At 38.4% G+C, this 27144-nt stretch overlaps 2 protein-coding genes across 8 annotated transcripts in view; one reads left to right on the forward strand and one right to left on the reverse strand.

The window, feature by feature from the left end:
- The window catches only part of CCDC146 (coiled-coil domain containing 146), a 67281-nt gene extending 54625 nt beyond the window's left edge, over window positions 1-12656 (reverse strand). For 3 of the 6 annotated variants that reach the window (XM_023918970.2, XM_023918972.2, XM_086886664.1), the window contains exons 1-2: window positions 12306-12497; window positions 5830-5990 (exon numbers count right to left, since the gene is read on the reverse strand). In XM_023918970.2, coding sequence (XP_023774738.2) covers window positions 5830-5979 — 150 coding nt within the window. In that variant the 5' untranslated portion in view covers window positions 5980-5990; window positions 12306-12497. Of the gene's footprint in view, window positions 1-5829; window positions 5991-9006 lie in introns of all 6 variants that reach the window. The other 3 variants (XM_086886663.1, XM_023918971.2, XM_086886665.1) reach the window with 3 other exon arrangements.
- A 68-nt stretch (window positions 12657-12724) lies between these two features.
- The window catches only part of FAM185A (family with sequence similarity 185 member A), a 37876-nt gene continuing 23456 nt past the window's right edge, over window positions 12725-27144 (forward strand). Inside the window, exons 1-4 of one of the 2 annotated variants that reach the window (XM_086886676.1) lie at window positions 12725-13155; window positions 18845-18954; window positions 22142-22234; window positions 26587-26725. In XM_086886676.1, the coding sequence (XP_086742802.1) occupies window positions 12786-13155; window positions 18845-18954; window positions 22142-22234; window positions 26587-26725 (712 nt within the window). In that variant the 5' untranslated portion in view covers window positions 12725-12785. The remainder of the gene's footprint in view (window positions 13156-18844; window positions 18955-22141; window positions 22235-26586; window positions 26726-27144) is intronic. The other variant, XM_023919026.2, reaches the window with a different exon arrangement.

Here is a 27144-nt window from a genome sequence, read left to right on the forward strand (position 1 = left end):
TTCTGTTTTCAGCAAAAGAGTAATCCATTTGGAAAATAATAATGGGAAAAAATAACCCAAATTACCTGATTATGTTCATATATCAAGACAAACTGGAAGTTTAATTAAGGTTACATTTCAGCAGAAGTAGCATGTCATCATTTAAAATTACACTGTACAAAATAATAGTAGGCTTTACACACTTTCAAGCAATTACATGGAGCAAATGGTTTTTATGGAGAAGCAGGATGCACTTTCAGAAACAGAAATTCTCGTGCCTTTCCTCAGACAGAGTACAAAAGCCTCTCCACTTCACTCTGCAGTTTAAACTACGTATGCTAAATCCAAATACAAGGATTCTTTCTCATGCAGCTACTTAAGGCTCTGTTTATTCGGGTATTTGGACACAGGTACTTTGAATAAGTAAACCAGGGATCCCCTTTTTAACATTTAAAGTAAACTTGTGTGTAACAGATGATTCTCCATCACTTATGCTTTTATTGAATTTATAAGTGGTTAACCTTGCTCTGGCTTTCTCATCACATGGTTGTGCTGACATACAATGCCAGTAGCACCAATTTTTAGTACAAAATTGCCTTGTCTCTAATACATATTTTAGATGAGAAAACAGAAAGAAGGAGATAGCTTTGGAAAACAATATAGCAATGTATTTGTCAAGTCTCATGAGTATCAGAAATGGCTGAGAAAAGGCCAAAATGCAAGATGCTATAGTTAAAGGTTATTCCTTCCCCTAATCTCACACTAGAGAGCTCTAGTTCTTCTGTATGGTATGAAATCTGCACACTTGACTTTATAACAGCATAGAAAAATAAGGCATCATAAATACTTTCAAGCAGACTTTTCAGAAATCAACAGAAATACCCTCTGCATTGTGATAGTTCAAACACACCCAACCACTTCCTGGCCTTGTTTCCACAATGTCACCTGCTAGTGGTAAAAAGAACTTCTCCATAGAATGAGCATGTTGCACCAGCTCTGTTCCCAATCCTGCTGATTGAAGGCACCTGTAAATTCACCCAATTCCTCTACAGCTTTTTTATCAACTTTCCTATTGCAACAACAATTTGTTTTAACATTCACAATACAAACTATTTCCTACTTGCTGGAAGCTGTTGCAAAAAACCATACTCCAGCTTACAGACACATTATCAGCCCCAGCTGACTTCCCATGTGACCATTCCACAAAGTCAAAAAAGGTTTTTCTAATTAGCAGTCAGATTCCTGTGCATGGAGGTGGAGACAACATCTGTCTTAGCTGCCTGTGCCAACATATTTATACGCTTTTTTTGTTGGGCCAGGGGCCTTTGAAGAGCGTAGTGTGGAGCATGCCAGGATCAGCTTAAGTTTAAAAATGTTGTTTGTCTTCAACATACTAAGCTGTCTCAAGACTTTTATATCTTCAATAGAGCACATACTAAAACACTTAAAAAAATATTCACTGCTATAGTTATCATGCAAAAATATTGTGATGATCATACTTTATAATAAAGGAAAGCACACTACAGAATGTGTACAGGGACAGAAATTAAATTGGTTCTTATGTAAAAAAAAAAAAAAAAAATTATATCCTAATCTACCAAGGTAGCTTTTCTAAGAAACTTTTCATTTAAACTCTTTATTTTTTTAAAAGGAAAGCTATTTACACCCACTATTTAACCTAGGTTAGGAGAGAAATAAAGACCAGCTTGTTACCAAAAGAAATTGCAAACAACTGTAATTTGTAGAATTGTGTTGTTAGATGACATCATGCCACTGAAGAATTATATGAAATATTGATTCTTAGTGTTTATATTTGAAAGTTGTAGCCAACCTTTATGTTACTTCCTCTTCTTTCCTGCAGCACAGATAAGAAAAAGGAGAAAAATGAGAAGTACCTTTCTTCCCTCAAACATTCAAACACTGAACATATGCATCATTCTTTGACATTAAAGTTCTTACAGATAGCAGATATGCATGAATCAGCATCAGATAATCAGAAGCAAAATTAGCTTGGGGATTCTTTGTGATACAGTTGATTCTTTGGTAAATATTGAGATTTTTCTCTGTGTTTCCACTAGAATTGAGATTTTGGTTGGCATCTTCATTAGCAGTTCAACTGCTTTTGGCAGTTAGGAGTACAAATTCACCAATCTCAGAAAGACTGAGTTTCAAACTAGTAATGAAAAACATCCATGAAAGGTTCTTTCTGCTTCTTGATGGTAATAGGACACTTGGACATCAGAGAGGAAGAAATGTAGCATGACAGTGACAATTTCCATCAAAAAAAAGCAGAACAAATGAAAGATTTGGTGCTGGTATCAGATAGGGAGCATCAACCATTTTACAGGATATAGAGTGCAACAGTTTGCAGTAGACCAGTCAGACAAATCTCCCAAAGGAGCGTATTCTTCTGCATGTTTAGATTTAGCAAGAAAATGGATTATGTTTGTTAGCAGGAAGGGACTATTGTGGTATATTCCAAACAAGGTATCTGCTCACTGGATCTGTAAAACAGCAAACCCCTTCTCACTCACAAGTGAACTATACTGCAGAACTAATAGCTGCCTCAGAGTGTCCACTGCAAATACGCGCAAGATAAACGTTGCAGAATCATTTTCCTGCAAAATTCTTCATATCAAATGTATACATTTGACTGAACTGCCTTTCTAGACTAAGAACATACCAAAAAAAGGAAGAGAAACAAAAAAGCACAAGACACTGCCTTGAGTAAAACCACCTCAGACTGGGAGAAGATACCCACTGATTGATTTCTCTTTGGAGTTTTTTCGTTTGATTCACTATCAGATTGGGAAGATAAACAGAGTAGGTGTCTTTTTTTGTGTCTGGGATTGTGATCTGGGCTACAAAACAAAACTTAAGCTTAACAGAAAATTATTTGAAAATGGTAATAGGTTACAAAACTAAACATCAAAAACATCATTATGACAAATGATGTTTTATTTATTTATGTTCCCATTAAAACTGGACCAGGTAGAGGAAAGTAAAACACAACTTGAGTGGCCAGAGGGGAAAAAAGTTTACTGTGCAATATGGTGAAGCACAAAAATTATGCAGACAAAAATTAATAGAAGGGGCAGGAGACAATTTTTAAACTGATTTCTTTTTTATTTTCATTCTGCATAATCTTGTCTTTTTGAGCATTTAATCTAGTTTCATGTCATATTTGATTGCTTTTTCTATTCAAGTGACAGTTTCCGTTTGCCCTCTGGTGCTTTACCAGTAACAGCATTGTTGTAGTAAGGATGATAAAAGAATAAAGGGAGAGGAGAAATATATTATATTATCATCTGTTCCAAAAGAATTATAAATTTTCAGGCAAAGGGTGAATACAATTTTAGATCATTTTGTTGAAGCTAATTACTACTAAATATCCATTTAATAAAATTAATGTGTCTTTAAACTTATACAATGTACATATATGAAAAAAATTGCTGCCATTTAAGAATCAGATTACATATACATGGCCTATACTGCACTAAAATCAAAATAAAGCCAGCATAATTTATTGCATCTTAATGTAGCATTTATTCAAGTAATATATTTCTTTCGTCACACAGGTACTAGACTATGTAGTTTTCCATGAAAATTATTAACAGATGCAGTTTGATTTATTTCTAACACTAGAAGAACACGAGATATGAGGAAAGATTCACAATTCAAGGAAGTCAATTAGAAGCGTTAGAGCAAAGATCTTTATTTCAAGGACATAACAACAAAGGCAAAAAGAAGTGGAAAGTTCATTTTGTGAATGCATGGCTCTACCCTAACCAACAGAACGGAGATGTCAACTTGGTGAAAAGAAGTCATGGTGAATTGGGTGGCTTTTGTTTGAACTCTGTCTGGTTTTTAATATTTCTACCTAACCCACAAAGCTAAGCAATGTTACTATGTTTTATTAAAAACAAAGGAGAGAGAGTGTGCATGTTTGACTTCTTGCTCTTTGTATGTTTGAGTTTTTGCTGCTTACATGAGAAAAACAAGACTGGCTTGACTGGAAAGAGGCACATACCTGTTTTTAAAGAAATTTTATAACAAAAGGTGGCCCTTGCGATAATTACATGCTGCACAGGCATAAATGACTAGTCAGTGAAACTGAGAAAATATGACACAATTCTGCTTCTGTGGAAAAATCCTAACAGCTATTCCAAGTAGTTGAAGCCAGCATCAATGCAAGAACCTCTATGGTGACTGAAGTCATATATTTGTCCCTGAATTATGTACAAAGTTCAACAAAAGAAAACAAATACGTCAGTGGAAGAGAAGAAATGTGAATAAGTGATGAAAAGCCAAACTCACCAGTAAAGTACAAGTGCAAACTGCTAAAAACGATGGTAAAATAAATGAGTCATAGTTCTCTTCTAGAAACTGACAAAATGACCAGAAGACCTAATTTATGAAATACTATGCAAATTGCTTACTTTGTTTTTTCACAGCATGTTTTTTCATGAGCTGGGAACAACTCCAAATACTAAGTTTATCCTGAATTTGCCATTAATATTTTACAGTGTTATCAGTGTTAAACAAGTTAACTTTAAATTTGATATGCAGAATAACCTTTCTGGAAAGATTTGTTTTTTGAGAAAAAAAATCAGGCAAATAATCTAATAATTTTATAGAATAAGTCTAGAAAAATTAGTTTTCACTATGATTAAAAATAAGGAAAACAAAGCAGAAATGCAGAATACAGTTTAGAAGGGGCATGGGGGCACTTTAGCTGCTGCCTTGGACTGAGAACAAAGGGGGTTTGTGCTGCAACAGTACTGGAAGTTGTGGGCTCTCCATACACTGGCACTGGACTGAAAGCAGCAGTTTCAAGCTACGTTCAGTATGATCTAATAGCAGGATAGGAAAGGGCTAGTCCTATTTTCCCCTTCACTACAAATTCTTGTCCTGTCCTCTTTCCTGACCTTAGATTGTAGGCAGAGAGTGAGAGCCAGGATAGCAAACTGATCTGACAGAACCAAGATGGAAAGAGTCCAAGGTAAAGCAACTTTAGGTAAGAACTTCAAGAAAAACATTAAGTATGAACAAAGCCTCATAAGGATACAAGAGAGAGATGTACATTTTTATTATAAAAAAGGCAGAAATTGGCTGGTCTCTCTTTTTAATGTGGGAAAGGCAAGAAGAAAGCTGCATTATTCACTACAAAGTAAACAAACTGGGATATAGGGCAAACTTTTTATAAAATCCTGGCAATGATGAGCTGCTGGAAAAGGATATCCAAAGAGCTATCTCCACCAATTAAAGATTTAAGAACAAATTAGACAAATTAGACCTGCAGAGAATCTACCTCAGTGCCAATTTTGGATTAAATATCTCTTAATGACTCTTTTGGCCTTACATTTTTAAGGATTCCATTTGATATATATTTGATATTTAAAATTTTGAAATACTTCTAGCATTCCGAAAGACTCCTTAACACCAAAAAAAAATCACAAAAAAACTGAACTCTGAAAGGTTTCTTCAATCACCATCATCAATTAATAGTGCCTCAGGAACCACTTACCTGCAGCTATTAAGCCTTTTAAAAAATCATAATGCAATTATCTCTACAGATAGAATACTACAAGACCAAAACCAAGACCTCTATATTCTCATTCCCCTTAAGGCCATGATCACTGAAAAAAAGAACATGATTATCTATCAAGCACAGCATCCCCAGCAAAAATATGACACTGCTTCACAAAATTTTCTTACCACTTAGAAAAATCAAAGAAATTGGGAAGATACAGATTGTGGTAACAACCTTCAATTATTAACACCAAAACATACACCCCAGAATAATTACTTTGCACTGTTACAGTCAGAGAAAGCTGGGGCACATGGTACCTCATCTAAACACTGAAATGCAGGACTTGCTGTTATGTCAGTGGATCCCTCTTCCTGGCTAGGAGCTGCTGGAGGCAGCACACAGGTAGGCGACTCATTCTCAGCTGCCAGTTCTGTGTCAGTGGGATTTCCTTCATCAGCCTGACTCATTGTTTAAAGCCCTAGAAAGTAACAAAAATACCAATAGAGTTCATTAGATCCAGGGATATATATGATTGTGAAAGATAAATATGTGGTGTAAAAACCACTACGTGAACTTGTCAGACCCACATTCAAACCACAGAAGTCATAATGTGAGTAAATTAGGTAAGTCTGCAGTTACAACTTCATTAAAGACTTCATGCAAGCAGCTGCACTATCACTCTATCATCCTCTGGAGTACTTTTAAAATATCCTGAAGAAATCTCTAATTCCAGTTAGGTAACACAGTCTTTTAACAAATGAGCAGAGAGAGAAATTAAAAAAGTTTGGAACAAGCAGAGCTGTTGGAAAACATAATTTTGCTATATTTATATTATAGAAAATCCCATATTCATATCTGTCATTTAGGAATAGAAATCTCTAAGATACTTGCATTAGAAATAGATCAAGGGCATTCAGTACTTCTCAGCAAGATGAAACTTAATGCCATAAAGTTTATATAATTTCACTTGTGTTTACGATATTGGTCCAGCACTTGAGAATTATGTTCCCAAGCTTCAGTCATCAGAATTCTCTGAGGTGTGTGAAAATGCCAAGGTGGGTGAGGTGCTCCAGCAGTGTCCATCAAGTTGGTCCTCATCATCACATCAAACATGACTTAATATCTGAAAAACCCATCTTCTGGCATAACAGCATCTTAAGAGTTTTGTATATCCAAAGAGTTTTAAAATACCAACCTTTTGCATGAAGAAGCAAGAAAGGTGACAAAACACTTCAGGAGAAAGATATAAGGGACATGGGATGATCAAACAGAGGCAATAAACATCTTATAGAGGGAAGAGAGGGGAAGAAGGACTTGTGAGGCACACAGAAATCTTGTCATCACAGTGAGATATGGGAGGCATTGAGCATTTGTAGCACAAAGCACAGCTCAAAGTGAGATGGAGTGGAGAGGGAGGAATTCAAGAAATCCTTCACAAGTTCACTGAAGTTGTTAGTAGATGACAGGAATGGACAGATCAGTATCACAGGATTTTAGTGCAAAATTTTGGGAGAAAGACTGTCAACTCTTGCATGCAAATGTTCACCTGACACCAGAAGGTCTTTATACATTAGCTATTATGCAGAGGACATTGTATTCTGCTATGGAACCACACCATTATGAAACCCATATCAGCTGCCAAAGATGCAGAATCCTCTTCAAATTAGGCAGTCTTGACATCATTCAGCCTTTCACATAACATAGGGGAGACCTTTCTCTTTTTCAAAAGAGTGCATCTTACTATCAAGGACTAATCAAGGACAACCAAAATTAAAACTGTAATAAAATTAAGAAGAAATTTTGAGACTATTTCAATAATATATACCAGATCTTTCCAATTAGACAGTGCAATTTAGCATTCCACAGCCAGAAAGCTGACAGTTAAGAAAAATATTATTTATTTTTTAAATTGTATTGGGAAAATGGATACAAAAATGTTGTGTTGTTTGTATTCACCTTTCGAAAGTCAGCTGTCTATAACGGTAATGAAAGTTAAACTGGAAAGTTTATTACTTTCTTCAGTACTGTTTGGAATTCCTTCAGGCACATTTTGTCTTTTAGAGAGATTTCAGTGTCTGTATTTGCTTATGGAAAAAAAAGCAATTTCATGATCCCTCTTGGAGGAGTCAAAACATTGTGAAATAACTGTAAACATCATAGAGGCCAAGAAATAAACTCTGAGTTACTGTACATAAACATGTATACACATTTATAAATAGTGAGTGATTTTTCATCTGTAAAGAACTGCTGAATATTTTAGCATATACATTTTGTGTTTATGGCTACTGTTGTGTATTTGTTCCTCTCAACTTAGAGTTTAGACAGACGGAAAAGCACTGTGGCAGAAACTCTACGTAGAACAATGCCAAAATGTTAGAGTTTCATGGGTGTGGGCATATTTGTCAATATTTGTATCTGAAACATACAGTTGACATTAGTCAAAAATATACCTCATCCCAGTACAGTAGTACAAAAAAGTCCTCACCAAGAATCCAGTTTGCTTGGGAGGGTGAGAACAAAAAAATTCTTTTGAATCTGAAAAGTTTACAGTTTTATGTTAAGACACAACTATAGAAATCTGAGACAGAGAAAAATGGTTAGACAGCCTCAGCTAGTGTGACAAGCCCTTGTCTCCACATGGTTTTAAGAGGGGGCAGACATAAATAAAATATATGTAGGTTTATGAGACATTAAAATAAGTTTAGCATACTTTCATTACCTACTACATTACTAAATATATTATTCAGCTAATATAAAATTTGATCTATAAACTTCAAAAAGCAATGTGGAAAATTTGTGTCTTTGTAGTATCTGGTAACTAAACTGCCTAATTGAATTAGGAATGAAAGCTGACTTTTTCCCCAACTTCACAGAATAACCCAACAAGTGTGGATGTTTTCAAACTGTAGAACTACAAATAATATCACAGCCTTGATCCAAGACACAGAATTACAGAGAATGGGAATTACAAGGCTGTTTTGGAACCTGGGTCAAATCAGGCTGAGAATTGTCTTGTGGAACAGCTTCAGGACAGCAACAATAATAAAAGCCTGAACTCATATTCCCCAAACTAATTTCAGTATCTTTACTTCTGTCTCTCTCTAGCAAACAGCAATGTTCACATACAAATCTGTGCAGAATCCAGGCAGGTGACACTTAGTTGAATTGATTCTTTTCAGAGTGACAGATGCAAAAAGTAGTAAAATTTTATTCTGACCATAAAGAGATGCAGGTCCATGTGTGAAGATGAATCAACTATCTCTGCACACCTCCAGCCTACAACTGAATGCCTGGAGAGGGACAGAAGTACCCACCAGCTATAGTGTGGTGATGCTTCTCTGAATCCATCCACTTTCTCCTTGAACTCATACAAAATGTTCAGTATTGGTAAAATACAGGGAAATGGAGCTTTTCATTTTATCATTTATGTCACTTGACATGACATGAGTAACCAGTGCTTCTTGTTGCTTTTGAATCTGGCTTCTTGATCTCACCTAGTTCTTTTACTGCGTGAGTCACTGAATAATCACAACTTTTCTATGCCACTGGGTTTCTTCCTAATGTTGAATCATCATCTGACAATCCTTTTTCTAGGCTGAAGCAGACAATCCACTTCCTGTCACTGGCATGAAAGCTCTTCTCTGCCTTCCAATGTCATTATCACCCTTCTCCAAAACTTTTTCAGTTCTATCATATTGTCTTCAGAGAGAAGGGACGAGACCTACAGATAATATTAATATGAGGAGCACCATAGATTTATTTGATCACACAGTGATTCTCTTTCCATCCCCTAGAATTTTATATTTTTATGCTTTTTCCCTAATGGTAAAGTAGACCTCCTGCTTTAACTGGGCAGAGCCTGTGCTTGAGCATGAATGGATGTGTCTTTAAACAACAAAACCACGTCAACATTAATTGCTAATTGAATTTAAAACTACATCATGCACAACAGGACATTATCATGCACATGTGAATCAGAATGGATTGTTTGATTAGACAGTACAACCTCACCTCTTTGAGAAATGAGAGTGCACACCATATAACTAAACAGCTCAACATTTTCTGTCACAAATTCTGCTGTTTTCCCTTGTTTTCAACTCTGCTATTTGGGATAGAACCACCCTGAGCCACACACAGACTTTATCTGCTGGAATTCTAATTAGATATGGCTAAGATAAGAAGAATTTGAATGGTAAGATTTGCCACTTCCCATTTCAAATGGTTTCCATGAGGAACTTAATTTCCTCAGAAAATTTCTAGTGGCGTGACAAACAAAAAAATCCCTGAAATCCAAACCATTGCGTGATTTGCAGTGCTAAAGTACAGAGGAGGAAACAAACAAAACATAATTTGCCTCCCTGCTGAACCCTAGACACACCTTGAGAACAAAGAAGGTTCAAGGAAGCAGTTCAGAAATGCACCTCTAAAAGAAAAACAAACAAATTACTAATAAAGATGGCCCTATTTTCCTAAGAAGTGAAGTCACATTATTTCTTCCTTACAATTATAGCAAATGGGTAAAATTAATCCTGGCCAGGCAGACTAAGTTTATACCCTGTAGGTACCTGCAGCAATTTGTGATTTTTTCTGTGATAAATTCCAAATACAAAAGTTAGAAAAATGCATTTCTTCTACAGCTTCTCCTGTAAATACTTCTGATTTAATTCCTCCTTCTTTGAAATCTCTCTCTCACCTTAGCCTAAAAGTGCATCTGATAATACTTTGGCTTAAAATGTATTTTATATCACTTTATAGAACTTCTATGAGTTCTAGGGCTTTTTTTATCTTTTGCATGAAATACTGAATATCCTTTGCATACAATACCAATATCTGGTATAATGGAAAACATGGATTGTAATTCACTAAGAAATCATGCAGCTATCAAAAGTGGAGTTCTAATTAAACCTTCACTTTTAAATTTGATATAGCTTTCTTATCCTGCAAAAGACAAACCAGAAAATGAAAAACAAGTAAATAAATAACTATTCTTTTATTGTTGGAGTCTGCTACATGCTATACCAGTTGATCCAAGCAAAAGCATCAAAGTTAAACAGAATCAATATAGCAAAAATACAGATGACAAGTAAAACATTAAACACATGAGGTTTTGTAAGTATGCAAAAAGAAAGAACTTTTTCCTAGCAATTACTTTTTATCTGTTTTGTTCAGTATTTTTAACCATGTGAGTATGCTTATACTGTATCTAATGAAAAAAAAAAAACCCAACAGCAACAATGAAATATAAACAAAACTGCAGCTTAAGCATCCAGGAATGGTTTCTTGAACTAAGTTCTCAACTATGCAAAGCCTGACAATACTAAAGGTGATGCAGAGCACAGTTTGCTGTGGGTTGTGGGTACTGATAAACCTCTGCCTACATGAGGAACATCAAATACCAAGCTCCTGGAGGAAAAGGGGGCTGTGGGAAAGCAGCAGTGTCGTTTTAGAGTTGGTGGGAGTCAAGGATCCGGAACAGCAGCACTGACCCAGGGAGAAAGGAGGGAAGCAGTGAGCCCCACCTCACCAGGGACCGGATTCCCTCGGAAAAGTGGGATCAGTTATTCGCTGAACTGGCTGTCATCTAGTGGAGTCATAGCACATTGCAACACACCTCTTAAACATCTGTAACTTTCCCCCAAACAAACAAAAAAAAAATAAAATAAAAAATCAGACATTTAAATTTGGTATTGATCTCAAAGGTGAGAATTTTGAAGATTTTTTTCCCCAAAATCAACTATTTCTGAAGACTTGCAAAAAAATCCCTTCCAGCCTCCATCATGTCCCTAGATATTTCTTGATACTTTTTTGACTTTCTAGGTTTCAATTTTTGTATTCTAGACTATCATAAAGCAGGCTAGCCTTTTTTGTGTTTAACCTAATGATTTTTTGTGACTAAGTAATGCAAACCAATGAAATAATTTAACTTGAAGGACATTTTTGATGAATATGAATCTTCATTAAACTTTCCAGGGTGAAAATTACCGATGGACCAAAAAAATAGAGCCATCTTCTTTCCTCTTGGCCACTGAGGTCATTTCAGATTCATAAATAATCAAAGACAGACAGTGACAGAAATGGAAATAGGGGTAATGAGATGAAAAGTATTTGATGACTAAATATCATGCTTGCATGGTTATTTATGAAAAAGAAACACATGGAGTGCAAAAGGGATACAGTAATTAAGTAACAGGCCCAGATTCCATTATTTCTTGTGTTGCAATCTTACTAAGACAACGCAGCTTTCTGTGTATTTTTCTCTCTCATTATTGGCAGTAGAAGACAACTATCACAAGAACTCAGCCCCTGACTGTACATCATCTATTGCCCACATGCCCCACCTCATTTTTAAAAATTGTTATACGATGATAATGTGGGTTATGAAGTCCAGAAGAGTCTTTTAAACCGAATTAAGTGGTTCCCTGCTTGTTTGTAAACCTTGTAAGGACAAGAGCTCAGGAAAATATTTATTTGCTTGGCTTCAGAACTGCTAAAAAGCAGTACAGCACATAACATATTCACCAAAACTTACTGACAGAGAGCAATTCTGGTGCTTTGTGATATCACTTTAAAAAAAAAAACAACAAATAACTGGTTTTCCAACACATCTGCCAAACTGCTACACCGGCTGACCGAGGACATTTCAGCGGGCTCGCTGTAGGTTTAGTGCAGCGAAAGGAAGGCTGCCCCGTCTCCTCACACGCGGCACGGCACCGCCCGGGGCCCCGCGCGGAGGTCGCACTCCCGGCCCTCAGCGACTCCTCAGACAGGGCTGTGGCGGCGCTGCTTGACTTACTTCCCGCCTCGACGTCGCAGCCACGGCTTTGGCCCTCTTGGACCCGGCTCTAGGCCCAGCCCCAGCTCCGGTCCCGGTCCCCTCGAGTCCCTCCCGGCCACCACAGAGCCCGGCCCGACCCAGCGGCGTCCCCGTCGCTATGGCGACCGGCGCACCGCCTCCCGCCCGCTTCAGCCGCTCCCACTTCTGATTGGCTCCGGCGTCCAGCCCCGCCGCCCAATAGCAGCAGACTCTGTGCAATGCCCCGCCCTCCCCGCTCTCCGATAGGCCCGTGGGCACGGCTGTAGTTCCTTCCGCGCGCTGCAGAACTACGGCTCCCAAGAGGCTCCGCGGCGGAGCCACCGCCTGTTTACCGGCCGTGCCGGTGCCGCTCCCCGCGTGCAGCCGTGCCACGTGACCGGCCGGGGGTCACGGCCGCCCGCCCGCCAGGAGCGGCCTCGTCCCGTCCGTCCCGTCCCGGGCGCTCCGGCCCCGGCGGCAATGAGGGCGCTGCGCTGGGCGGCCCTGGCTGTGCGAGCGGCGGGCGGGAGGTGGGCGCCGCCCGTCCCCCGCCGCGGTCGCAGCGGCCCCGGTCCGCCTCCGCAGCGGGAGTGGGCGCTGTCGGTGAGCCCGCGGGGGCGGCTGCGGGTGCGGCTGCCGTGCCAGGTGAGCGTCCGCCCCCTGGACCCGCAGCGCTGCCCGGGCGCGGACCGGGTGCTGGTGGCCGTGAGCGGCGGCAGCCCCGGGCGCGGCGGGCGGGAGCGGCAGCCGGTGCGGGTGGAACACGACGAGGCGCTGGGACAGGTGGCGATCGTGGCGGACGGCGTGGACAGCAAGACCGCCGTGGACGTCCGGACGCCGGTGAAGTTCGGTGAGTGCGGGGGAGGCGCAGGGATCGGGGCATCCCACCGGGCATGGGCTGGCGCTGCTGCTTCGGCTGGAAGCCCCTGTTGGGAAACGGCACCGCGGCCGCGCTGATTGAGAACATCCCGTTCTGCTTCCTGTGTTCCCGGACTTGCTGGCTGGTTGGATACGCGATTGGTTGCTGACCCTTTTGCCAGCAGCAGTTAGTGCTAACACTTGAGCTGGTGTTAGCACTGTCATTTGTGATCCGGCAGCTGCTGCTCCAAAGGGAGCCGGCTCCGAGGCAGCGTCCTGGGCCTGCCGGGATCCAGGCGCTCCCTCAGCGTGTGTTAGTTACGCTGTGTCCGCAGGAGCAAAAGGTAACGATACAGATGGAATAACAGGAAGGGCTCCCTTGTCCAGTACAAGTGTTTCATTATCTTTTTTGGGCACAGGGCTGTAATCTGCGCAGGGTTTCTCGTATGGAGCACAATTTGGGAGAGCAGCTGTAGTGGCTGAAGCCAATAAACATCTCTGCTGAGCTGGCGGTGCAGTTCTGACAGGGCCCCTAAGTGTAGGGAGTACAAACTCAGAGATTTGTATTCAGTTATTAATGTGGTTTTGGTTTTTTCCTATGGATTTAGGAAATTTTCTATACAGTGCAGAATGTTTCACCGTGCTGAAAAAAACTTTTTGATGCACCTGGTCTCTTATTTCATTTAAAGTTATTGAAGATGACTGCATTATTTCATTTAAAGCTCTGTTGCAGTTGTGATATGAGAAATGACGAATAATCCCACCTTACTTACTCTTAATACATTCAGTCTAAGACTTTTGTAGAATATGATGTCACATACAGCAAAGACATTCTGCCCCTTTTATCTTACTTCATTTTTTTTCCAGCCCTGTGTCTTTGGGAAAATTCTGCAATTTTTTATTTTTTTTTCAACCTTGTTTTCTTTTAGAAGGACCTGAACTGTGTACAGTTCAAAATGGAGAAGCCCTATGGGTTTGACATAACATCACTCTCACATTTTCCAGTCTTACTCATCCCTATAATTTACTTTTTTTTTTTTTTTTAACACTGCTTATAAATGAAGGGGTGTTTCTTAAGTATTTTTATCACAACTTAGGGTTTGTTTTGTTCCCTAGAAACTAATATATGCAGAAATATTCTGTAATTAAGTACAGAATATTTGTACATATAATCTCACCCTTCCTGTCCTCAGTGTGCTTGCTTTGCTCTGTTAGAATGGTTGTACTCATTCCTCCCATGAGGAATGCCATGACTCCAGCAGCCCACTTCCCTGTCTCTGGTCATAAACACATGCTCGGGGAAGAGTATGAACAGAACAAGTGTAAATTGTATTTCATCTAAGCATTCTCTTAGCTGTCAACTCTTTTCATCACAGTATTTTCAGAGCCTGATACAGCTCAACCCCTCAGTGGATCTCTCTGCTGAATGTCCCTTTACACATGGAAACAGTTTCAGGGTGAGAGCTTCCTGGTGAACTCCTGGCACAATCCCTGCTAATTTCCTGCTATTTTATCATTTGAGTATGTGGTATTCCAAGGTCCTCCTGTAATTTGTCAGTGAGTTTTAACTAGTCTGAAAAATTTGGTGTCATTGATAAAAGTTTTCAACCTTGCTATTTGTGGTGATTTACAACTTCTTGTACTGTTGAAGATGGTGCATAGTTTATAGCTGAAAGATAATATGGAACTAAGGATATTGTTAAAGATACTTGAAAATCCCAAGTTTGTTCTCTTAAACAGATCATCTGTTAACTCTATATTCATTGTCTCTGTCACTGAACTGTAGCTGGACTGTCTTCTCCAAGAGTCTTGTAGTCTTAACTCTGCAGTTGCTATCTTACAGCTCTTTTTATATTTTCCCTCCCTTACTTGGCAAGCACTTACCTTGGCTTGTCTGTAGCATTCACAGAGTCCATCCCATAATTAATGAGAATTAAACAAACTAGTGTCCCATTTACCCTTCAATTCTCTGATACCAGATGTGGCTGGATACTGTGGTCCTTTACTATTTCAGTTTCTCCAGGATCTCTGAGTGACTATTATAAGTCACTCCAGAGCTGGTTATTCTTGAGGTGCAGAATTAATTGTGTTAAGATGTGAAGAATTTCAGTCTTCACAAAGGGTTTCAATGTGGGAAACCTTCCTGAAAGTCTTGATACTGAATCCTGATAGATGGAAAACAATAATTTCGCTTTTGTCCTGTCTTTGAAATTCTTACTATATTCTGAATGTCAGCCAAAACTACAGACAGTCTTAGGGGCAGGTTTTCTTTTTTTTGTCGGTTTCTAAGCTGTTCCACTTGGGTTTGTGGTAAGCTCATGCAATTCAGGTTCCCTGGACAATCTGTGGATTATGTCCTTATACAAGTTGCTCTTTGTCATCCCATAATTAGCATGATGTTAGTACTGTGCTGTCATCCAGGTGCATCTAGAGATACATTTACAAAAATGTAAGATTGTGGGGTTTGAGTGTTTTAAGTTTTTACTCAGTGAATTAGAATTTTTGCTTGCCACTGAGTTTCTACTTTTAAGTGTCCTTTCAGCTCTGGTTTGTTTTTTTGATCTTCTGAGTATTAGTTTGTGCTTGAGTTGCTCTATTTATTTATTTAGAAAAGAATTATCCATTAAATATCATTGCATAAGCAAAAGATCTTATCCCTTGTAAAAACACATCTCAAACTGGAAAGGAACTCTGCAAATACTGTGGCTTTTCTCTGGCTTTCCTTGGATGAGAGAGCAAGATTTTAACTCTGTTCTGCTTAGACAATTTTGCCTGAGCTCGATCAGTCACTAAGCTGTAAGAAGTTGAGAGGTTGATGTGAATCTCTTTTCAGTGTTTTGTTTTCTTCACTTTGGAAGTTAAGGCATTTCATAACAGCTTTTGCAATTTAGGTTGGAGCTTATCCAGGAAGCTGCAACTTACCTAAAACTCCTTAGACCCTGAATGAAGAGCATGCATAGAAAATGCTGAGCTTAAGTATGCATTTTAAACCAAAGCAGGGCAAGTACCAAAAGATCCTCTCTCTGTCTCAGTGTCTAGTTTTGAGCTCTGTATAGGATTACAATATCATACATGATCTGATAATCCTCTCTGATACATTTAGCCTTCATAGATGGCAGATTCAGTCAAGGAATTTCTGCTTAATCAAACTTATTTATTTTTGCATATGTTAATTAAACCTGAAACCAGCTCTTTGATTTCTGGCTACTGTACATTGACTGCATGAGTACACAGAAGTAAACTGAACTGAGAGCTTGCATAACCATAATTTGAGATAATTCTAGTAGTCCAGGGCTGCTGAGTCATCTGAAAATAAATAATTATCCAGTTTATTTCAAGTATTATAGCTTAAGGCAGCTTAATAAGAAGGGTGCTTAAATGCCCTAGGGTACCTCTGCATACATTCTGGTACCCAAGTGTTTCTTTTTTCCTACATACCTTTATTTCTGATACAAACACCACAAAGAACTTCATGCGTTCTTTGTGGTTTATGTGGCTAAAGTTGGCTTCAGCCCTTGTCTTTTCTAGGGAGGAATCAAACTGGCTATTTTTGGAGTTTTGGCACCGAAACAGATTGTATCTTGTTCCTCCTTGTTAAAATTTCATTGGCAATATTATCCAGCTTTCAGTCTGTTTCTTTATGGAGTTGTTTATCCTTGGTTCAGGAACTCAGAGGCAAAGAGTCAGAGGGGCTCAATTCCTTGTCCACTAATTTTTGTTATATCAAGGCTAGCAAAGTGGTGTGACTCTGCAGAGGATCAAGGCACAAAGTGTATTTCCAGAAGTCCCTGGTGTTTCTTAATGACTTGTTCATGAATTTTCAAACTTCTGGGTCCTCTTTTGGCACCCATCTTTGATAGCTAGGATTACATTACTAACCCACCTTTCAAATGATGGCAGTAATATGCTGTACAGGATCAGAAGTTTTCTTATTACCCTTATTCTCGTAAAAGTCTTAGTGAATTTGTAGCATGGCTGAACTGAGCACTCTCAGGTCTTTTCCTCATCCCTTTTGACAGATGCAGTAAGAGCAGGAGAGTTTCAAGCTGACTGAATTCAAAGATTCGCACAAGCAAACTGGCTTTTGGGACTCTCTTCTCAGAAAGCAAACTAGCAAGAGTCTTGGTTGTAGACCTTCCCAAGCACTCTGCCATTGTCCAGTGGGTGACTTAAGCAGTCTGGGAAAGATAGCTTGTTCAAAAACAACATTGCTTTCCAGTCTACCTGTTGTAGCTTTTTGTCTTTCTTCTTTCTTTTCTTCTTTCTTTTAACAAAGGAATTGTTACCTTTGAATGCTCCCTACTTCCTTCACTGAGTTTAACCTCTTGGCTTACTGCTGCCATAAGGTAGCGTTTGCTACAAAAGTGGTCTGTTTTAGCTCTGTCCCTTGGATTCTCCTCATTTGCCAGGTGACAAAACTTGCATTTGTTATTAATTGGAGCTCTCAGTCTCTTCGTCTTCATGGTCTGCAAGCTTACTGTTGTCATGGTTCCAGGAAGCACCTGTCCTGGGCAGCAGTGGGACAGTATTGATCGACAGGCTCTGCTGGACTGTGGGTCTTACTTGGCAGTCTCCCTGGGACAAAGCTTTTGCACATTCTAATTATTCTTTTCATCTTTCTGATACCCTTAGCAGGCAGTGGCAGTGAAGGAAAGACTTTGACGTTTGCTTAAACAGAGGTTTCATTACCAAATAATCTCCTTTCCTTTAGGGAGTAATGGGGCTCACTGTCTCTTAGTCCTTCAGTTGTGTTTTGCAGCAAACACTTCTGGTTGCTGTTCAGTTTTTCTTCTTTCTTTGCCTTTTATCCTTAGAAGAACAAAATCACTTCTTTCCCCTCCTGCCTTTACTTTTTTGGCAGCCACTATGGTGGTCATTTATACAAATGATTAATAGAAATTATTATTAATATATACAGAATCCCCAGACTATACATTGTCAAACTTCTTCCATTTCTTAAACCCAAGGGTGAGACAAGTAGCAGAAAAATGCTTTTCCTGCCTCTGCACCTTATCTACAAGACCTAGTGATTTTTCTTTGTGGGAGTCTATGAACAGTTGCAAGGTGAGGTGGCTCAGACTGTGGAGGCAAACATGCTTCTTCATGCCAGGGGAACGTCAGGCTTTCTAGAAGGCTGGGGAGGATGACGCACACCAACTCTTCTCTGCCTGGTTTTGGGTTCTGGTGCTGGCTAATGGAGCAGCAAGGCCTATGTATTTGTGCTGTTGAGCCTTATTATTCTACATATGGCCTCAGACACCTGCCAACCTTCTACCCCAAAATGTGTGTCAGGGTGCCCAAATGTCCAAAGTAGAATTTCTAAAGGAATGTGTGGCTAGGAGATGGAGGTGGAGTTGAAGAAAGATGAGACTTCACTAAAGGTTCACACCCTGCTGATTCCTTGCCACAGGTTTGTCGTTCTACTTCTTAATGTTCTGTCCTGGAGCTGGATGGCTCAAACACTGGCTTGCTAAACTTTAAGTGTCCATGGTTGGTAGTGACTACTCAGGCTGTTCAAAGTGCATGGCCAGACACAGCCGCAGGTTCTTAAGTAATAAAGAAGCTGCTCTTTTCCTTACTACATATGGTTACTGTATAACATGATCAAATACTTCAACATTAAAAATATTAAATTTAAAGACTTTTTTGTTCTGTTGCTAATAAAACTCTTTTAATTCTAGATTTGGATATCAAAACATCAGGGACTGGCTGTGTGAAGATTCAGAAAATAGAATGTGACAGCTGCAAAATAGAAACAGAGAAGGGGACTAGTGTCTTGCAGTCAATAAAGGTACAAAGAACCCTTCCCTACTGTTTGAAAAGGGATTGTGTGGTGGTATATAATGTCAAAAATACCAGTTCCGGAGATGAGAAGTACTCTGATAATTCTCATTGCAACACTCACATTGCTATGTGTATAGCAGCTCACCTTTCATTATTGCATACAATTGCAGCACAAAGTAAATAGCAGTAAATAAGGTGGAGTCAGAAGTCCATGTATCTGTGATAGCCAAAGCCAGCAGAAACATTGACAGCAGTAAGCCTGATCCTTGTCTTCCCTGCCCCTCAAAGGAAAAAAAATGGACTGGGATTTCCTGTCTAGTAGATTAATAGTTATGCCTGCTCAATCAAGACTTTGAGACATGCTGCTGATTTTTTTTTATGTGTGGGTTTTTTTGTTTTTTGAGGTTTTTTTAATAATTGGTATAACAGCTTTTGACGATCCATTTAAATTAATTTTCAATCAGGAGTTACATATTACATGTCCAAAATACCTGACTGAAATAGATCTGATATATACTGTATGTATCAGAGGCTTGTCTTTTCAGTCTTAACACTTTGTTTGCTGACATAAGCTGTTGTAAAATTCATCACAGTTTATCTGACTTAGGTGCTATTTGGAATCAAATTCACTCGATTGTTTGGCATTGCACCTGCAGGAATTGGTATAAATTCAAAAGAAAGGCCAATTTTTTTGAGATAAGAAAAATTTTTCAATACTCTTCTCTGATGTGGTAAGAGATGATTTTATAACAGATGTAGGGAATACTGAGCTTAGGGAGGGGTGTAGTATACAATGGACTAGGTTTCCTCTACATGTAGGAAACTATAGACAACTTGAACCTTCCACATTCTATGTGATTGACCATTTTACTCTTATAAAGGAACCTAAAATCTAACAGAATTTAATAGTACTATGTGATGCCCATCTAAAATTTTCATTAAAAATTAGTCTTATGTAGTAACGACAACAACAGTGCATGAGAAACTGCATAATAAGAGAAGGCAAGGTGGTTTCGGCCAGCAGTAATGACATTTATCATGGCATGCCATTACATCAAGAATTTTTTGTGGTGTCATGGAAAAAGATGGTTTTGAGGAAAGACTGCTAACTTATCTTCTGGGAATCTTGTCTCAAATAGAATCCAAGATGGGAAATATCTTGAATTTTAAAAATTAAGAGCTAGGTTTTAGTCTAATCTTGTTTTTAAGTACTGTGGTTTTATTAAGGTGACTGAACTACTTTTTTCTACTAAAGCTTCAGGAATTATATTCTGTATTATCAGAGGAGCAGAATTATTTGGGAGAAACAGAAGTATTAGCCTTCAGGGCTTTTCCAAAACTACTAAAAATATTAAGGACCTGATGCTGTAGTGAAGCATAAGAGCTGATTCCCTGTTATGGAATTTGCTTTACTGAGCAAGCTGAAGTGATAGTGCCCTCTTCTGGATGGATTAAAGTTTTAATGTTGGTTCCCTGTTATTAACAAATCTCATTAACTAACAAATCAGGAGACCCTTTTTTACAGGAGAGAAAAACAGGTCATTGATAAATGACTTTAAATTAAAAAATCTGGTCATGTAGGGATTATTCAAGAGCACCAGCAAACAGCTTCACAACTGCTAATTTTCTTAACTTGCAAGAAGTTGTATAAATTGTAATTTGAAAGAACATGTTTTTGGGGTTTTTTTAATACAATCTATAGTGTCTTTACAAAAGACTTAGGAGATTTGACATCTACTTTGCTTAATAATGCATACTAGTAATTGAACAAAAAGGAGGAGTCTCTAGGAGGCTTATTGAAGTTTTTTTTTCTGGCAGACATTATCCTCCAGCCAGTGCAATTTGTCAAGGGTGGTTTTACTGATATTTTTTTTGTTGGTTGGTTGGTTGGGTTTTTTTGGGTGGTGGTTGTTTTTTATTTGGCAGAAGTCCAGTTCACCCTATCCCGTCCAAGTCTCTAGGTCAACTGATAGCAACAGAGATTCCAAAATACAGTTATGGCATTTAGGTCTTCTTCAGAGTATGAATTATTCATGAATTCTTTATTGAAAAAGTAGTGCTCCTTCTTTTAATTTTTTTTTGTCATGCTTACTATGACAATGCCACCAGGAAGACCCTTTAATTATGTTTCCATGTTCCTCAATTACTCCTGACTCCTTCACTATGCTGGTGATAACAAGAATTTCCAAGCATCTCACTCACACTGTTATGCTTCCTCACCACTCCCCATGTCTGAGCCTGATTCATCCTGCATCAGTCTCCTTCTCTTCTCCTGAACAAATTTTTCTGGTTTTCCTCTGACATCTGTTAAGGTCTTGACAACCTTTTGCCTCTTCCTTATTCAATCCTTTCTCCCTTGCTTGCAGAAGCCGTGTGAAAAATCAGTGCTTTTTTCTTTCAGCTGGTGGAATATTTCCACTTAGTGAAAAAGCTGCTTGACCACTGTAACTGATTTCTTCTCTCAGCAAATCCTTCTGTCTGTTAGGTGTCTCTAGAGACACCTACTTCTGAAAACCTGGTTGGCTTTTTTTTTTAGGAAGATACTCTAATAATTTGGGGTGGTGGGAATGTGTGTGTGTTGTAGTTTTATTTTACTGAACCTGTCTGTGGCCACTCTGGTGAGCCCTTGCTATATACTAATTTTTCCAGTCTTGCAAGTTCCCACAGTCTCCTCCAAAGTTATATATTTGGAGGATTTGCTGTTTAACCATTATTCTGATAACAAGCATTATGCCTCAAAGGAACTGTGATGCCATGTTGAAACAATTAATTCATCAGGTATAAGGAGAGAACAATCTATTCATTTAAATCTGATTTTTTAAATATTTTTTTCTTTTTACAAATGGTTGCATTTTATTCTCAAGATCTGGTGGGGTTATTTTGGCATTTTGAGACTGGTTTATGTGTATTTGTACTTTTTTTTTCTTGTTGGTTGTATGCAGCAGCAGCTGAAAGGGTATAAGAGCTATGAAGAAGTTTTTACTTGGAACCTGGCTTATTAGTTAAAAACTTGAGATTTGCATTAAGCAAAACAATTTTAATTAGAATTTGTGTGTAGTGAAACTGTAGAATCTGGTTCTGCTTGTAGGACTTGTAGGACTAAGGCCTGCAGTGGTTAATGTAGTACAGCTTGAAAAATAAGATAACCATAACTACAAGTTATCCTAACTGTATGATTTTTAAACTTTTTTCAGAGCCATAAAATTGATATACGAACAAACGGTGGCAAAGTAATTGGTCTTGGAACACTTTATGGAAATACAGATATTTGTGCAACAGAAAAGGGGGTAAGTAGGAAGTAAAACTTTCTCTTCAATGGCTTATTCTCCTCATTTCTTGTAAAAGGAATAAATTCAAAGAATGTTCTGAAGAATATGTAAATAACCCTCATTGGTTGTAATTTCACTGTTTCTTAGGTTTGTCTGTTAAATTATATTATCCTATGCTTGATTTGGATTGATAAACAGGATTCACAGAAAGCAGGAATAAGTCATCATTCCATCAGTACAGAGATTGTTCTACTGATAAAACCCATCAGGTTTAATTATACAGACCCCTCACAACATTCTTAAACTCTCTCTTTGGTTAATATGTGGGCACTTGGATTCTGCAGAAGGCTCAGGAGATTAATTCGGTGCCTTGTGGATAGTGGCTTGATATTAGTAAACGCTGTACTCTTCTAGTGTTACATAGTTATAAGAATGGATGAGTAGAAGGTTTTGCAGACTTAATATAAACACGTATAATCTTGCTATGAGATGCAGTGTGAAGAATCATGAAGAGAATATTTTTGTAGAGAGCTAGCTTGGTTTTTTACAGTAGATGGCAGTATGAGACTAACCACAAACTACTGCACTCTGGTTTTGTTTCTTGGCATAAGCAGGCAATTCTTCTTTATTTAAAATAATGTAGAGCTAAATTCCTTGTGGTTCTCACACCCAGTCTTGGTTTTAGGTATTGTAATGTCCATGCAACTGGTTGCACTGGGATTCATTAGATCTGGGGTGTTGCTGTATGAACATGTGGAGCCAAGCTGAGCCTGGCAGTAGCTTGGACATTTGTTCTGTCAGAATCCATAGGTACCCTTAAAACCAGAAGCACTGGGGAGAATCAGGCAGTGGGGGGTAACCCTCCTTTGCCAAGGATAGATTTGAGACCAAACTATTAAATTCCAGGCATCCAAAGTCATCTCTGTGAAGCGCTGTTTGGCACTATTGTACACCTTATAGGTTGGGTTCCTAGATCAGCTCACTTTGCTAGAGCCAGCTGTGAGCTGTTCTTAATATCCTGCTGTAAACTAAGCAGCTTGCCATTGGATTTTCCAAAAACTGTCAGCATTAATGTATCTGTGTTTCTTTGTGAGTGTTAGACTGCCTTTTATGTAATAAATGTAATAATTGTATCTGTATGGGAAAATACAGTTCATATAGAAGACTGTTTTACTTTGAGCCTTTAAATGCTTTTTTAAAAATTGAGGCTTTTCAGAAACACCATCCTTCTGAAACATTAAAACAAATATGATACAGATTAAGTTGCAGTGCTTCTTTGTGATCATGAATATTTGTATACAGTGTGTAATATTACAAGAGGTCAATCTTAGAGCTGTCAAGCTGTAGTAACTTGAGTGAAGTGAGTCATTTTAGCACAAATTTACAGCTACAGAACAATATTTTGGCTTATGTTACTGAACCTCTCACTAACAAACTTTGTAGTGTGTTTAGGAAGGATGGATTTCTTTTCTCAACCGGCCACTTCTGTTAATAATCAGTCAGCCTTATGTCCCCTCTGTGTGTTTGTATGAGATGTTTCTTCCATCAGTTGCAGTCATCATTATGTAATTATGGCTCTGTCAGCATTTCCAGCCCCCTCCTGGAGGTGGGGAGGGAGAGGATGTGGTAAAAGGCATTAAGCACTTGAGAAATGAAGATTTTTTAAGGGAGGAAGTGTGAGAAGACACTAGTAAAACATTTGAACAGTGATAGCCCAAAAAGGAAGGCTAAGAGCATGAATATGTGGAGAAGAAGCTGTATGTGTCTTATTTAAACACAAAAATATACTAGTTTTTATCTTGAAAATGTGTTCAGGTATAAAACCTTCTCAGTCTGATTTAGGCAGATGAAACCAGTGGAACTTGAGCGTGTGGTCAGTTTCAGTAACTGCAACCCCCGAGGCTCTGTGCCCAAGGGAAGGAATTTTTTCCAGAAGATCTGGTGGTTCAATGGACAAAATAAGGAGATTTGTTTTGCTGGGGAGTTACTAGCTAATCTGAGCCATGGGGACTTTTCTATAACACTTGCTTATAGAGCCAGACATCTATGTTCTGCCAAAAATCCACAAGAGTTAAAGAATTTGGGATTGAAAGCATATTTATTTTCATTGAAAAGCAGTCCTATTTTTCCATGCTTTCCCTATCTAAAATACTTTTTTATTCTTATACTTGAGCAGTTGACTTTCCCCTCCCCCATGCCCCTACCCTGATTTGGGTTGTTCTGAAACAAACATCCTTTGTGTTGGTAGTTTTTGTTTTACTGTTCATAGTAACTTCTTTTGATCAGGAGCTGAGACAACTCTTTTTATTACTGTGCAATTTTAAGAAAGGTAGGTGAGGCTGGTAAATTAGTTGGTATGTGAGATTGTTTACAACAAAGCACTTAATTTTTAAATAAAACAATATGTCTAAATAGAGTTAAAACTTGCATTCTATAGTAAGAGAGGTAGCTTTTTGAATTTCCCTTTGCCTGCTTAGGAATGTCACAAGGCAGCCAGTTTGTATCCAAACTATGCAGATATTTTCATTTTATTCCTCCCCTTTAAAGTGTGCTTTGCTTTATTTTCGGTGTGCTGATATCAGTGATGGCCCTGTTCAAATGGAAAATTTGAAAATTTCTTTCTTTGCAAGTCATTTAACTCTTAGAACAGGTTTGATCATGATGCCTAAAGGGAGAGTGGCTTTCCCTTGACTTGTGGCTGTGGCCACGTGTCAAAGCAGGTTTGTGCTTTGCCATGCAGGGTGAGGGAGTGTGGGGCTGCTTTGTGGGAAACATTCCTAGGGCACATGCAATGTAAATTAATGTCTAAGATCTCTGGTTAATAAGGTTTTGTTGCAAGCAGCAGATGATGAAAAGCTGACTTGCTGTCTGTTATAGTAGTGACAAGTTGTGCTTTGTATTACTGGATTTTATTTCTATCTGTAGCATAGCCCTAAGCAGCAACACCTGCAGTGATTGTAGATACTGACTGTCATGGATTTCCAATTGTACCATGAATTATGCATAGCATTTTGATTTTCTTAAAGTTTAATGTATCTTGCTAAATTATTGCAGATCTAATCTGTATTGTAGCATCATGGGAAAACTCTTAAGCCAGTAGTCTCTTCTGTAATCTTACAATTTAGTACTTCAGTATGAATGGATGGGTAAGGCCACAGTATAATTTGGCTGTCATATAGTCCATACTAAACCACCCTCTTCAGCTCAGTTTTTGGGATACAGTGCAGCACTGAGTTTGTGCAACACTAGTGGCTACTTGTCAGAATACTTCTTCATCCATAGCTTATTCTTTATATAATATTAGACTGGGAGGGTTGACAGACTTATTTTTTTATATCAACTTTTTTTGCACAGGATGGCAGTGCTAAAATGACAAGGAAGTTTTAAAAATAATTTGAGTAAGGCACAGTTTGATCTGGAAAGTCATATATAGTTTCTTATAATGGGTATGGATTTTGTGAAATTCACTGCAAGTCTAAGCAAAATAAAAACAAATTCAGTGTGGGTCCAAGTAGGAACTATTGCATGCTCCCATCATAAATCAGATTTAACTGAGAATAGAATTCAGTCTCATATGGTTGTTGCACAAGCATGTGAATTGTTCTGTTTTGTTCAAATAGATTGACGTTCTATCACATGGCTCATCACTTTTACATAGATAATCTCACTTGTCACCTCTTACTTCCCAAATCCATAGTGCAACTTCTCATATTCTATTCTTTCTCTCTGTTTCTATTGAAAAGAAGTAGAAATGGAGATCTTATCCCTGGTTTTTCAAGGCTTTGTCTGTCTTGAGGCTTAAGTCCAAGTATAGAAGCCTGAGTAACCAAGGCAGTAGGAAAATTATGCTGAGAAAAAGGGCAGCTGGGTGGGGCTTTTTTGCAAACCTTCACCAAAGATATATGTACAAAGTAAGCCAGTTAAAAATCTTCATAAATAGCTGTATGTAAGAAAGACAGTGGATGTTTCAGTTTGAGGTGGCAGAAAATTGATCACCAATGCTCTAAGTGTCATAATGCTGTATCCAGTCTTCATAATTTAAGTTAATCCTTCGTTTCAAAATGAAGTGTTTAATTTTTGAAAATTAAATCAAGTTTTTCTTTCATCTCTTTGTGACAACTTGGGTTCTTCACCTGAGTGATGGATGCAATAACTCATAGGAATGTTGTGAAGACTCATTAGTCCTTAAGTCAGAGTCTTGGATGAAAAGGTTTTTTTGTTTTGTCTTGTGTAGCTTTTAACTAGGAACCTGATTCCATTTGTCCTCCACTAACAACTGCTTTCCATTTGTTTTGTGTCTTAATAGTGTTACTTCCCACTGCTTTTTCAAGCTGTGATGACAAATTTTCAATTATGTTTATTTCTCCTAGAGTGTAAATATAGAAAAGCTGCAGGGGACAACCATCAATATATCTACTGAAGATGGGCTGCTGAAAACGAAGTATCTCTATGCAGAATCAGCCTCTCTCTCTTCAGAATCTGGTGATATTATGCTGGGAAGTGTTCATGGTAAGAAGGAAAATGTCACAAATTAAGCTGCTTTGAAGGTGTTCAGTAATGTTCACAGTAACAAATGCACTAATGCAGTAGACTATCACTAAATCAACTATGCACAGTATATGAGAACAGTTCTATTAGAGACTTAATTGATTTTTTGCCACCTAGCAGACTGTATTTTTCAAAACAGTTTCGTAAGCACACTTATTAATAGCAAAAAGTGTGTATTATAGCAAAGAATGTCACACATACTAAGAACATCAAAGTATTCTAATATTCAGCAGTTAAAAATTATATTTAAAGTTGTCAGGAGGCTTCTCTTCCCCTCTCCCCATCCTTTATTTTCTTCATGGGAGAAGCAACTCTTGGACCTACAAAGATGCTGTAGGAGAGAGTCATAGTTAGAAGTTTTTATTAGAATTGGCCTGTGT

Source organism: Cyanistes caeruleus, chromosome 4 (assembly GCF_971803275.1).
Source record: "Cyanistes caeruleus chromosome 4, bCyaCae1.hap1.1, whole genome shotgun sequence".
In the NCBI taxonomy this organism is placed as follows: Eukaryota; Metazoa; Chordata; class Aves; order Passeriformes; family Paridae; genus Cyanistes; species Cyanistes caeruleus.